The following is a 13,655-nucleotide window of genomic DNA, read 5'->3' as shown; positions in this document are numbered from 1 at the left end:
TCAATATACAATTTTCTCAGATGCAGCTAATCTAAGGCTGTCATCATCCCCTTATTCCAGGCAATGACTAAGGCATTCTGTGCATCAAATCCCAAATGCCCTGTGAAACCCCAAGATCACATGAGGACCTAATAATAATAATAATAATAATAATAATAATGATGATGATGATGATGATGATGATGATGATGATGATGATGATAAAATTGGAAGGGACCTTGGAGGTCATCAAGTCCTATACCCTATACCAGTGATGGCAAACCTTTTAGAGATTGAGTGCCCAAACTGCAACCCAAAACCCACTTATGCATCGTCGAGTGCCGGCTGGGTGTGGCCCATTGGCTGGGTGTGGCCAATTGGGTGGGCGTGGCCAATTGGGTGGGCACAGCTGCGGAGGTAATGGCAGACTGGGTGGGACTAAAAAGTTCAATCAATTTTAACTTTGCAAGATCTTTTTTTTTCCCGCGAGAAGTTGAAATTGAAACCTTTTTTTTTTTGCACATGGCGGTGGAGGTCTAAAGCGAAAAGGTTTTATAAAACCCAGCTGAAGGCCTAGGACTGGGGCGACGGCGCGTGTGCCCACAGAGAGGGCTCTGAGTGCCGCCTCTGGCACCCGTGCCATAGGTTCGCCACCACTGCCCTATACCATTTCAGACAAATGGCTGTCCAGTCTCTTCTTAAAAACTTCCAGTGTTGGCGCATTCACCGCTTCTGGAGGCAGGTTGTTCCATTGGTTAATTGTTCTAACTGTCAGGAAGTTTCTCCTTAGTTCTAGGTTGCTTCTCTCCTTGATTAGTTTCCATCCGTTGCTTCTTGTCCTGCCTTCAGGCACTTTGGAGAATAGCCTGACTCCCTCTTCTTTGTGGCAGCCCCTGAGATATTGGAACACTGCTATCATGTCCCCCCTCGTCCTTCTCTTCGTTACTAAGACTAGGTTAATAAATCTTTTGGGGGGCGGTATAATTTGATTAAGGATTTTTAAAAAGATTAAAAACTAATACAAGCTAATAAGAAGTGAGAAAAAATAAAAGAAAGAAATCAATACAAGCCAAAAAAAGTGTAACAAAGAGGGTGGTGGTAAAAGAAAAATAGAAAAACAAAAGAAAAAAGATATAAAGAAGTAGTTTCTGATCTTTATAGCACTTGTAAGTACAATTATAACTTTACCTCTTACTCAATGATTACAAAATAATTGTCTTTTTTTCTATAAGCTATTCTGTGCAATCACCAAAGCCATAAATCAGAAATTCATTTTTTTTCCTGTTCTATAAGGTGCTGATTTAACAAATCTTACTTCCTGTGGTGAGGAGCAGGAACAGGGAACCCAAAATGATCTGATAAAGGATTAATAGCAACCTTGCCTTCAGATCACATTGCTACTGCCCCAAATAAAAAAAACAATCTAATTCTAGGTCAGGTCTAGGTCTGTTCTATGGTAGCAATTCATTCCCAAGATGCCCCCCCCCCGCCGCTTTGCACCTAAAGAGAGCAGGATTAAGTCTTCCAAATCCACAAGCTGCCAGGTAGGAAACAGTCACGCAGCACAAAGGCTGGTGCAGTAGCAGCCCTCCCATCTAATCAGCAGGTTCTCCTATCTGCTTACATGAGGGGGACAATGCAAAAGCCATTAGAGTCCCAAGGATGGCGATAGCCATTCTATTACCTTTTGCCCTTGGGTTTCTCACCCAGTTGGGCAAATTTCCAAGAGGTCTTTCCCTTCGGTACTAAGCCGAGACTTAGCAAGGCATGTCAGGTCAGCTCTAGACCTTCAAGGTCCCTTCCAACTCTGTTATTCTGTTAGTCTCTCATTCACCATTAAACCATGAATGAGAGAGATCTCATTACAGTCTGAACTGGAATTCATCAATTGCTAAAAGCTCAGACCGCTGGATCTTGGGGCTGAGTCCAGGAACCTGGAACATGGAACCAATACACCAACACACCAACACCACTTTCTCTATGAGTGACCCATCCCTGCCTCCCACCATTTCTCCTCTTGCCCATCACCAGCAAATTTCCAAGTTGCCCTTTCTTTGCACTGACTAGTGGAACATGGCATATGCATAACTGTTGTCTGTCCTTTTCTATATTTAGTATAGGCTATAATTGACAGAACAGAGCTTACGGTGCTTTCTAAAAAAAAAGCAGACTATGAGAAGAAAGAACATATTGCTAGCTTAGTTGAGTTTTAATAAAAATTTTCAGGGAGACCAATTTTTATTTCCTGCCTAAGGAAAGATGTTCTGAACAGTAGTTTTAATGTATGTCAGCAACTTGTCTTCCATACAATAATTGCATTTGTCATTTGCCCTGAGAGGACCCTTTCAATAAAGACCTTAGGTAGCTTCACATATTAATAACTATAAGAGAGAAAATAATACGTACAAAAGAATTCGGAGAAGAAAATGGGGCAGTATCAAAGCATGGCTTGTAAACTTCAGAAATCAAAGAAGGTCCCATGCTACAGAAGAAATAGCTCTCACGTTTCCTCATGTTTTGTGAAAGTACTAGTGCATCCTTGATAATCACCAGAGACATTGCTTTAGGAACTGTTGAGGCCAGGAGTATTAACCTGCAGTCTCAGTACAAATTTCATGTAGCCTTTGGCTCAATTTTCAAAAATATTTTGGAAGCCCTTTGTTTTTTTCCTCTGAAAAACAATTCTAAAAACAACTGAGCAAACAGGAAAAGAAAGAAAGGAGGAGAGAGAGAGAAAGAGAGGAAAGTGACTCTTATTTCTAACTCACTCACTCTCACTGGCTTCAGTCGTCTGATTTGATTATGTGCCATCAAGTCATTTTCTTTCTTTTTTTTTAAACAATATTTTATTAGATTTTATAAAGGTGGGGGAAAGATAGGTCAGTGATGGCGAACCTTTTAGAGACCGAGTGCCCAAATTGCAACCCAAAACCCACTTATTTATCGCCAGGTGCCAGGTGGGCATGGCTGATGGGCATGGCTGTGGTGGTCATGGCAGATTGGGTGTGTGTGGCCAAGGTGGGCGTGATCACCTCAATGTTGCTCATGGGGAGGGACGCCTGTGGAGGCCGGGCAGGGTTGGGGGAGATCCAGGGGGGTCTCTGCAGGTGGGGTGGTGGGCAGGAGGCTCGTCCTGCGGGGAGAGGCGAGGCAAGGTGAGGCAGGGTGGGAGTGCCATTGTCACAGGTCAAGGTGAGGCAGGGGCCGCAGCCGGGGCGGCGGCTGCCTGACACCATCGGCCCCTGCACACAGAGGCCAGCAAGCGCATGGGTGCTGGGATGCATCCAGCCACGTGGGACCTTGGTGAGTTAGTGGGCGGCTGGTTGAAGAGGGATGGTTGCCATCTCCGGGGCATGGCGCGTGTACCCACAGAGAGGGCTCTGAGTGCCGCCTCTGGCATGTGTGCCATAGGTTCGCCACCACTGATATAGGTAGTGGGATGGGATTCAGGGTAGGGTTCGGGGATGGGATAGGGGTAGGTACAACAATGGGGTTGTCCCCAATAACATTTCCAAGCTTTAGCAAACAGACTATTGTCCGGATACAGATATTCAATAGGAATAGTTAATATGATAATAAATAGCTATAGTCAATAAAAATAACAATAATCATGAAGTATATCAATCAGTAGATATCATTCATCTTATTAAATTTCACAATCATTACTCGCTAACTCATTTTGCTAACCATTGGTAAAAGTTTTCCCAAGTTTTAAAATAGACTGAGTCTTCTTTCTCTTTAATCTCTAGGGTTAGTCCATCCATTTCTGCACATTCTAGAATTTTCCCAATTATGATCTCATCAGATGGTATATTTTCATTTTTCCAATATTGGGCAAATGCTATTCTCACAGCTGTCAATATATGTAATATTAAATACTCATTCTCTTTCCCATAGTTAGATCCTAGTATTCCTAACAATAACAGTTCTTGCTTAAATTCTATCTGTATTTTAGTCATCTTTTCCAGCCATATATGAAAGCCAGGTACTTATTACCATGTCTGGTGGGTATGTCCTAGCGCAAAAAAATTTTGGTCTAAGATCCATCAAGTCATTTTCAACTCATAATAAATATATAATTTTCTGCACAACAATCTATTTCTAAGATCTATTTCAGATCTTCCAAGATCACCACACTAAGTCCATCTACCCTGCTGCAGGTCATCCTTTTCTCTCTTTTTTCCATCCATCTTTCCCAGTATTACAGCCTGGGAGCTAAGTCTTCCAAAGTAGGATTTTGAGCCTAGTCATTTATGTCTCAAGTATGAACCCTTGAGTTAGTTTGTTCAATGATCCATTTCTTTATTTTCTTGGCTGTCTACAATATTCTCAGGACTCTTGATTGATGATGATTTATGAATGCCAATGGTGTTCAAGTGGTGCTCCAGTTGTTTTGCGGTTACACTCAAGGTGCCTATTATATTACTTTTGCTTTCTTTTGCCACCATCATCCTACTTCTATTTGAAGGTCTTTGTATTTTGTGATTTTTTTCTCCAGTTCTTTCTCTCCTATTCTACTGTCCCCAGTACTGCAACCTCCACTATCCAGACTTTTTTGTCTTTATTATCAACAATTGTTAAGTCTGGAGTGTTACATGACAGATATCTGTTATTGTATGTTATTACCATTACTATCATAATCTCCAGTAAAATTTAAATTAAGTTTTAGGTAAAATGAAAAGGATTTTAAAAAAAACCTTGGGGAAAAAACTAAAATAAGTTAGGAAACATGCGGAGCAGGAGAACAGAAGCTGTAGTCCACATTGATATGTTTGGATTTGACAATTAAAAGATGTGCATTCCTCTCCCCTTGAAAATATGCTTCCAGCAAAATCCCTGGCAAAAATGGAGGACTCTGGAATGGTTGATTGAACTGACCACTCCCAGACGACTTGACATATGGAAGCCAGTGCCAACATGCTACAACCTGTTGTATGGCATTAGAGAATAAATGACTGAACAGGTTGAATTACTGCTAATGGCCATAAGCAGTGAAGGATGATTAGGACAGCTATGCCACACTTATTCATGTTTATCATCTTAATACTCAACTTCATGAAAAATATAATTACCTGAATACTATCATTCTGTTGTTTATTGATAGAGAAATGTCTACTCATTTTAAATCAAGTAGGTTAGTAGATAATCTGTCTGTTGTGTAATTATGCCACGATTCAATTTCCTTTTTAAAATATGCAGTATATGCTGTGTGAAAATGAACTATAAATAAAATTAAATGCAAAAAAAATCATTTCTACTTGTTCCCCTACAAAGACTAAGATCTACATTTTCTAGTATGGCTAAGAGATAAATAAAATACAAAGCAAAACTCAGTATAAAATGACATTGTGGGACACCGAAAAGAATCAGGTATTTCTTTATTAGATTATCACTCATTTCTGAAAATAAATCCCGTTTAAACTTTTGATTTTATGGTAACACATCATCATCTACTCTAGCCTAAAATTTACAGCTGTAACTCAGACCCCAGTTTCAATAATAAAAAAAATAATCCTATTAATTTCTCAGTCAGAGGCTGAATTGATTAATCTATCATTAATGGACAATCTCATATTCCATGGTATATACATAGTTTTAGTGGAATATTGAAAAGGCCTGGCCTATGTGCTTTAGAACATATCTGCTTGGGAAAAAAATGTTACTTTCAGAAAAGCTGCTTTTAGGGGGTATTTATTCAACTCTGTACAATCCAGAAAACATAATTTGAAAATAGCTGCATTTCAGTTTTTCACATAAGCAGGATCTGAGCTGAGCGGTTCCATTTCAGCAATTGATATGACATCTTAGTAAGATCATTTTGTGTTTGCCAGTGGAAAGATATCAAAGGAGGTCCTAAGTGGACTTTGACTGGCATGGAATTACAAATCTAAAAGTAATGATCAAGATTGCTAAACGTGTTTTTGATAATGATGGAACTGAGATAGCCACAGCACTTAGGCTTATATATAGCTCCATAGTGCTTTACAGCACCCTCTGAGTGATTTACAAATGTCAGCATATTGCCCCTAACAATCTAGGTTCTCATTTTACTGACCTCGGAAGGATGGAAAGCCAAATCTCTCTTAGCCTTATCTCAGGAGAGATAAATGTCTCTCCTGGGCAAAAACATGGGCTTCAAATCATTTGGTGGAGTCTTTCCTAAGTAGTTGCTTCTAAATATGAGCACTTCAACTCCCAGAATTCATAGCAATAGTTGTGGTTGGGAAAATCTTGGAGCTGAAATCCACACATCTGGATGGTGCCAAGGCTGACGATACAGTATTGAGAATTAGTGTTGACCTATCATAATGCTTTTTATCCTCCCTCTCTAATGATCTAGAAAGAATAGTATTGGAAAAGTTCTACTTGGTCTATTCTCTCTTATTGGAACTACTATACTGTCAATTTTATGTTCCAGGTTAATGGAGAAAGAAGTCACAGATCCAGGACTACCACTGGATCCTTTGGGTTAAAAATAAATAACATATTTTAATACCGGAATAATCATTCAATAATGACCTAATGATTATTCATTTACTAAGGAAATGCTTACTTAGCAATATTAAAGCAGTAAAATTATAACAATGATGGAAAAAGTAACCAATACTATTTCTGTGAACGTTTCACATAATTTAGAAATCTATATAAATGGGTAGTGTTACCACCATACTACCCAAGTTCATGATTTCGGTCAGCCACAGAAAAATAAAAGAATACTTTATTTAAAAGTATATAAATGTTCGATGAGCCACTAAGTCTCTAGATAAGTCAAAAGTCTGCATCCCTAATATTCAGAATAGTGGAAACAAACAGAAGGCAGCCTGTAGTTATGCACACAATCTGTCTTAGCAAAATGTCCGACAGCTGCAACACTAACAAAATTAACAGTGGATGAATTAGTACCAAACACTAAACAGTTGCTATGGAAAAAGAAATGATCAATTTCTTTCTTTTTTCTTGAAGACTTACTGTGTACGTTATTAATATCCAGGAAGGGATATTCATACCAAAATGCAAATGCTTGCGGTTTTAATTTTGAACAGCACAATGCATTTCTGTTGACTGAAATACGATAAGACAACATGAAATAAATCACTTTAAATTTATATATGTACGTATTTTCCATATGAAAGCTATTACTGACACAAGATTATCCTTACTTCTGGCAGAGCTGGTTGAATAACATTTTAGGAGAAAGAGGACCTTTCCCAGCATCTCTCATGCTATGAAGGAACAGGAGCATGGCTGAAGTCAGAGATCCAGGATTTGAAAGATTCACTACCAATGGATCCTTTGGGTTAAAAATAAATATTTTAATACACAATAGTAACTCCCAGCATGTATGTTCAAACTAACATTTCATTCAATATTATATGAAAGACTTCTGTTCAGATAGTTGGAGTCCTGCTAGCTCTCCTCCAGCCTGCCCCTTCCGCCATGTTTTCCAGATCTATTCTAAAGGGTTTCGCAAACTTGAAATGGAAGAAGTATCTTCTCCAGAACTTCTTTTGATTAAACCTATGATTTCTACTTTAAAATGGGCTGATTTTGTTGTTGCTGTTGTTGTTGTTGTTGTAATGAGCAACAAGTTTGGTATAGAGAATGTGTGGGCCAAGCAACACTTATCAATGCAGAGTAACTCATAATATAAAGGACAAAATACAAATCTAATACAAATCTAAATACAAATCTAAAACAAAAACAAAATACGAATCCAATGAAGAAATACGTTTTTGCATATTTTACCTAATTATATCTAGTTTTTTTTCTAGATGAGATAAATAAATAGATATTTAGCCATATGCAAGAGCCATAAGGGTTTTTCAGTTTAATTTTTTAAGTCTTTACTTTCTAAAAACATCTGGTATCCACTCCAGCTACAGTATATGGACTCACAAACTAATGGCATTAGTGAAATTGAAAGGTTGACATCTTCATTAGAAAAAAAGAGAACGTGAACCAGGCTTCGTTCAGCAAAGTGTCCAAATAGCAACCACAAGGTTTGAGCAGTGATTTAGTGCAACCAGATAAATCAGAATAAGGATCTCTTCTGTGCCATCCTCTGTTTAAAGAAGACTATCTGCGGAACAGATGGTGATGCACTACGCTCCTGCTTGGAGGGAGGAAAGGAAGGAAATCATTTTTGTCATCCACATTCCTCCTGAATCCTCTGGTGCCACACCTTTCCAGATGATTCTTCCAAACCCACAAACCAAAGGGGGAAATGGGAAAAACAAGCTTTCCCCAGCTAGAAATGTTACTCCTTGATTCTGCTGATTCAAACTCTAGTGCAGTGGTTCTCAACCTTTTTAATGCCGTGACCCCCAACCGGTCGTAAGTCGAGGACTAAACTGGTCATAAGTCGAGGACTAAACCGGTCGTAAGTCAAGGACTAAACCGGTCGTAAGTCAAGGACTAAACCGGTCGTAAGTCGAGGACTACCCAACCGGTTGTAAGTCGAGGACTTTCCCTGCCCGGGAGCGCCGCACATGCGTGGTTCCGCCCCCTGCGCCAGCCGAGGCGTAGCTGGCAAGCGGCAGAGACGGAGCAGGCCGACCACCAGCTGGCCCAGCCCAAGGGAGGTAAGGCACCCGCCGGAAAAGGGGGAAAAATGGCGGACAGCCTTGCTTGGCGACCCCCGTGAAATGGTCGATCGACCCCAAATGGGGTCGCGACCCATAGGTTGAGAACCGCTGCTCTAGTGCCAACTACAAAATGGGACGACTCATTGTGCACTAGAAAAACTATCACATTATAAGTCAGTGGTGGCGAACCTATGGCACGGGTGCCAGAGGTGGCACTCAGAGCCCTCTCTGTGGGCACGCATGCCGTCGCCCCAGTCCTAGGCCTTCAGCTGGGTTTTATAAAACTTTTTTGCTTTAGGCCTCCACCATGTGCCAAAAAAAAAAAAGATTCAGTCAATTTCAACTTCTCACGGGGAAAAAAAAGATCTTGCAAAGTTGGAATTGATTGAACTTTTTAGTCCCACTCAGTCTGCTGTTACCACTGCAGCCACGCCCACACAACGGGTCACCCCCATCCAATGGGCCACACCCACCCGGCACTCGACGATGCATAAATGGGTTTTGGGTTGCAATTTGGGCACTCAGTCTCTAAAAGGTTCGCCATCACTGTTATAAGTGCTCCTCGTTACGATTCTTAGTGTCCACTTAATGTAATGCTCAGAGATTGGTTCAAGAGAATGCTTACCAGTTGAGACGCTGGGCTCTGAGCTATTTTTAGCTTTGTCCCCTTTTCTTTCATTTCGCACATTAGCTCACTTAACATGTGTGTCTGTGCCAAGTTCTAAAACAAAATGGGGGGAAAACGGTATAGAGAATGAGCAACTGGACTAATAACAGTGATTATTTTTTTATTGAGCTGTTTCAAGCTGCAGAATTCATGCAGGTAGTCCTCGACTTACAACATTTCATTTAGTGACCGTTCAGAGTTACAATGGCACTGAAAAAAGTGAGTTGTGATTGTATTTCACACTTACGATCGTTGCAGCATCCCTAAGGTCATGTGATCAACATTTATATGCTTGGCAACTGACTCATACTTATGACAGCTGCAGTGTCCCGGGGTCATGTGATCCCCTTTTGTGACCTCCTGGCAAACAAAGTCAATGGGGAAACCAGATTCACTTAATAACCTTGTCACTAATTTAACCACTGCAGTGATTTACTTAACCACCATGGCAGGAAAAGTCATAAAATGGGACAAGATTCACTTAACAAATGTCTCGATAGCAACAAAAATTTGGGGCTCAATTGTGGTCTTAAGCCGAGGACTACCTGTAACTGGTCTCCCATGGCAGTTGCTTGACTGGATTATGGCACTTGTATCTATTGAGCAAGACTTTTGATATTTCAACCAATGTGTAAACTGCCTGCATCTCATACTACATATCTTTTAAAGGGAACTCTCAAGACCAAGAAAATGACAAGTAACTGAAAGTCTCTGGTTTCTGCTTGAAAATTTCCTTTTTGGATTAGTTTATACAAGAAATGCTAGGCATTTCTATCAATACAAGACATTTAAATTTTAGATATTTCTTGAAAATGCGAGAGCAATATTGGATGTAAACTAGATATCCAGGTTATACAATTTTACACAACTTGTGTTGAAAAGGGAATGAATTACCCATATAACATATCATTATTTGATCTGCTTATTGCAGGCATGTCAAACTTGAGACATCACGTGATGTCATGCAATGTATCGTGACTTTTTCATCATTGTCGGCAATGGGGTGGACATGGTTTCAGTATGATGCATCTGGCCCACGGGCCGGCAATTTGACATGCCTGGCTTATTGCCACAGTCACCCTTACTTCTTTGTTGTGTGATTGTTATAGATTCCTGAGCAGGGAGAATCCTCTTTAGTTTTACCTGCATAACAGCATTAAAGAAACACGTGTTCCCTAAGTTATTAATGCCTTTAACAGGAACAGATGCCCAGCTGGAACTGAGGCCTTTTCCTCTTAAGATGTCATTGGCTTCATTGCTTTCTTCATGCAGCCATATAATTTTTGATGATGAACCTTTAACGAGAAAAGATAAGAATCAGGTCTTGTACACAAGGTACTGCATGCTGACCTTTAAAAAACAAAACAAAATATCAAAGTCAACATAATAGTCCAGTTTGGAATACTACTACATTCTTAAGAAATTCATTCAATGAGTTTGCAAACAGCTACTAACTAAAGTCAATCAGTTCTCAGGCTCTGAATGGCAACTCTTCCTAAGTTTGGAAAACACTGCAGTTTCTACCTATGCTGTATAGATCATGTTTATGCTCACCTGTAATATAAAAATGATATGCATAATCAAATCAAATCAAACATCAAGAGAATGGCATACAGTTTTTCTTCAACAGCAAAGCTAAGATCCACATTCATAAATAGTTGGTAAAATGGGATGGATCAACAAGAAAACAAGACTTTTGGGGCTAATACAGGGGTGTCAAACTGCCAGCCCGCAGGCCAGACACGTCACGTGGAAGCCACCCCCACCCCCATTGCCGGCAATGGCAAAACTGTCCCAATACGTTGCACGACATCACGTGACGTCGTGAGTTTGACATGTCTGGGCTAATACTAGCATCTTGAATAGTCTTTGGCCCTCTGGTTTCAGGTCTAAGATATATAAAATGCTGGAGTATGTGAAGTTCATTCGAACCATATATTTTTCAATTCCTTGTGCTATCCTAGATTTCAGAATTCCTCAGTACAAGCAGGTTTTGAGTCTGCAGTTCTTGAAAAAAGGAGAAATCTGCCACACAATGAGGTACAGAATAATTTTGTACTTTTTAATTGAGTCTATTACATCATGTTCTTTGTATAAGGCTCTAGTTTCTAAGGCACATAAAAACAATTAGTATCTAATACCCTGCCTCCAAATATAACTTCTGATCAAAAACTATTACCTGGCAAGTTCATCTACCATAATTTTGCACAATTTTCGTTTTTTTTTTTTTTAAAGACTAAAAATCCCAAATCCAGTTGGCAATTTCTTTAATTCTACAAGGGCTTTATTGGTTGGTTTAAGAAATCAATACAGTCTTCAGAAAATAGTTTTACTTTCCAAGATATTCTGAATACTCTGGATTGGTTTCAGACCAAGGTCATTGTTCTCAATTCCCATCGGAATGAATGGGAAGAGTTAATAAATACCTGAAACACTATTGCTTTCAATGGAACTACATTCAAGTAATTAGCTGGGATCCAACTTTTAAATATTTCTTAACATATCCAAAAGATTCATCTTCCTGCTATTGATCTGTTACACAATATAACAGGAGATACATATAGTAATCCACATAGCTTTGCATGAAATTTGTACCATTCTAAAGTATATTCCAGGTTCTAAACAATTATTTTATGAAAACAGCATTTCAGCATTAACTGGAAATGAGAATTATGAAGTAGAAGCTTAAGGACCCTAGTTGAAATCGTTAAGTCAAACTTACTCCAAGGTAAGTAAATAAATAACACTGCAGCTTCATATTTTGTCTAAGTGAACAACAATTAATTACTTTAAGTAATTGGCTAGATACCATATTGTTCCCATGACATAATTCTGTGAATCCTTAATCTAGATCAGTGGTTCTCAACCTTTTTAATGCCGCGACCCCAACCGGTCGTAAGTCGAGGACTAAACCGGTCGTAAGTTGAGGACTAAACCGGTCGTAAGTCAAGGACTAAACCGGTCGTAAGTCGAGGACTACCCAACCGGTCGTAAGTTGAGGACTTTCCCTGCCCGGGAGCGCCACGCATGCGTGGTTCCTCCCCCTTCGCCGGCCGAGGCGTAGCTGGCAAGTGGCAGAGACGGAGCAGGCCGACCACCAGCTGGCCCAGCCCAAGGGAGGTAAGGCACCCGCCGGAAAAGGGGGAAAAAAATGGCGGACAAAAAAAATGGCAGATAGCCTTGCTTGGCGACCCCCGTGAAATGGTCGATCGACCCCAAATGGGGTTCCGACCCACAGGTTGAGAACCACTGATCTAGATGCTTGCTATCTGCAATGAAATAAGAATGTTCTTAATGAGTAACACAGAGGGTAATGAGAAATCTTGACATATGTTATTCAGCCTAGATTTCAACTTGCAACTTTCATATTGTCATGGGTCCTGAACTAAATATGAAAATTACTGACATATATAATATTTCAAGTACTTTCCAACAATTCATGCCGATAGCAACTAGTAATGGGCTTAATGGATGCAGGATGCCATTACTGACACCTATGTGGAGTAAGCAGCAGATATTTTTTCTTTGCGCCCTGATAGACAAACATCTGTCGCTGCCTAGGACTGAACTCTCAACTTCTCAACTGTGAGATGTGCATCTTCACCTCTAGGCCATTGTGCCTGCTACTCATAGGCAAATACTGTCAAAGGCAGTGGCTACATTTTCCCCCATGCCAAAATTATCTTTATACAATAGCAGCACATTCCTTGTGGACCACACCCTAAAGAACAGTCAGCAAGAAGATCAGCAATCTAAAGTATGTATTTCTCATGGTGCCTACTCAAAATCCTGCTCAGAATGTAAGTCTGCAACATGTCTCAAGGGGGAAAAACTAAAATACGCCCCTGAAAGTTCCTAGATTCTTCCTGCAAATTTGCTTCAGTGTGATGAGAGATTAAAAAGAGCATATTTGGAATCATGCAAAAAGGAAGATTTGAAAGGTAATTCCTATCGTGCAACTTTAAATCCACTTGCATAATTTTGGATTTAATATTTTAGTTAAAGCAAGAAAGAGAGAATTGATGCTTTGAAAATTAATTATAGTTCTCTTTCACCTTTATTAAAAACTCAAGCAAGCACCCTTGCTTTGCATTTCTTTCCTATTCTCATTCATTTTATAGTCTTTAACAATCCCATATGATACAGATAATATAAAAGGTAGTATAAGAGTTAAGACTTTTGTGGCTAATTTAAACTTTTGTTTTGCTGGACCAAGTCTGACATCCATCTATTATTTCAACATGACTCACATCTTAAAAACAAACAAACCAAGAAACAGATATTTTTATTTAAAATATATATAATATATTTGGATTTTTGACAAAAGCCTAAACTGTATACTCAATTTGTATATTGGTATACCACAGTTGTTGCATTTATCCATCGGCATTCAGTAACATCTGGGAAAACATCTTAAAGTAAAC

The 13,655-nt window shown here is 39.6% G+C and overlaps 1 protein-coding gene across 1 annotated transcript in view; it reads right to left on the bottom strand.

Annotated features, from left to right (window-relative positions):
• The window catches only part of USP45 (ubiquitin specific peptidase 45), a 50,971-nt gene that overhangs the window by 19,340 nt on the left and 17,976 nt on the right, over positions 1-13,655 (bottom strand). Inside the window, exons 6-8 of the mRNA XM_015820163.1 lie at positions 10,375-10,526; positions 9,190-9,285; positions 7,140-7,270 (exon numbers count right to left, since the gene is read on the bottom strand). Coding sequence (XP_015675649.1) covers positions 7,140-7,270; positions 9,190-9,285; positions 10,375-10,526 — 379 coding nt within the window. The remainder of the gene's footprint in view (positions 1-7,139; positions 7,271-9,189; positions 9,286-10,374; positions 10,527-13,655) is intronic.

The sequence above is a fragment of the Protobothrops mucrosquamatus genome, unplaced genomic scaffold, assembly GCF_001527695.2.
Source record: "Protobothrops mucrosquamatus isolate PMUCROS unplaced genomic scaffold, P.Mucros_1.0 scaffold1078, whole genome shotgun sequence".
In the NCBI taxonomy this organism is placed as follows: domain Eukaryota; kingdom Metazoa; phylum Chordata; class Lepidosauria; order Squamata; family Viperidae; genus Protobothrops; species Protobothrops mucrosquamatus.
The sequence above is the reverse complement of the archived record's forward strand: the minus strand, read 5'-3'. Positions and strand labels throughout refer to the sequence as shown.